The 1,034-nt window shown below is 70.8% G+C and overlaps 1 protein-coding gene across 1 annotated transcript; it reads right to left on the reverse strand.

Annotated features, from left to right (window-relative positions):
* Window positions 1-18: 18 nt before the first annotated feature.
* LOC113979946 (GPI-linked NAD(P)(+)--arginine ADP-ribosyltransferase 1-like) lies at window positions 19-802 on the reverse strand (the record flags this gene model as incomplete). Its single annotated transcript, XM_027707224.1, has 1 exon — window positions 19-802. A coding segment is annotated over exon 1 (784 nt), but the record flags the coding sequence as incomplete, so codon positions are not given.
* Window positions 803-1,034: the final 232 nt, after the last annotated feature.

Here is a 1,034-nt window from a genome sequence, read left to right on the forward strand (position 1 = left end):
GTCCCCTCGCGCCCTCACCTCTCAACCACTCGCAGTTGTAGTTGCTGAGGGTCCCGGCGGAGCGGAGCCAGATCCTCACCCCGTCCTTGCCCCCCCCGGCCACCTCAACCACCTCGAAGGTCTCATAGGGCGGGATGAGCACCTCGTCCTCCTCGGGGAAGAAGGAGAACTCCCTGACGGCCGCCCCGTGGCAGGTGAGCACCTCGAAGGCCGTGTCGGCGCCGAAGGCCCAGGCGCTGCCGTTTCGCCGCGACGCCGACGCGAAGTGGCCGAACCTCACCGCGCTTCCCGCCCGCGCCCGGAACCTCACCCCGCTCACCCCTCGGAAAACCCGCCGGCACGGCCGGCCCTGTTTCTCCCACAGCTCTCCCACCGCTCCCGTCAGCAGGAAATGCAAGGCCTTGAAGTGGAAACCCTCCCGGTAGTGGCGGCGGGACCTCCCGGCCGCCCGCGACGCCGCGTTGAAGGCCCGGTGCAGCGGCACCGGCGCCGTGTAGGCCAAGAGGGCCACGGCCTGCTCGGGGCTCAGCGGGGTTTTGGGGCTCGCCGGGGACCCCCGGACGCGCCACTCGGCCGCCGCCAGGGCCCAACCCGCCGCGTAGTCGGCGTTGAGGGGGAACTCGGAGCGGTTGAGCGCCGGCAGCGCCGCGGCCATGGCGGGGCCGCAGCCACGGTACCGGTCGTCGAAGGCCGAGGGCGCCATGTCCAGGGTGACCTCTTGGATGGTCCCTTGTGGGGTTGGGGGCGGTGGGGTGACCCAGGCCAGGGCGGGCAGGGCCAGGAGAAGGGTCAGCAGGGCCATGGAGGGATGTGGGGACATCAAGGGGACACTGTGGGGACACAACGGGGACACTGTGGGGACACCGAGGGGACACCGAGGGGACACTGTGGGGAGACCGAAGGGACACCCTGGGGACACCACGGGGGTGCTGGGGGACCTGGATGGGTCCAGTTTCCTCCCAGTCAATCCCAGTACATGCCCCAGTCCCCCTCAGTCCCCCCCAAGTCCCTTCTCAGCTCCCCCAGTCCCTCCC

This window comes from Neopelma chrysocephalum, unplaced genomic scaffold (assembly GCF_003984885.1).
Source record: "Neopelma chrysocephalum unplaced genomic scaffold, ASM398488v2 Primary Assembly neopelma1_90827, whole genome shotgun sequence".
NCBI lineage: Eukaryota > Metazoa > Chordata > Aves > Passeriformes > Pipridae > Neopelma > Neopelma chrysocephalum.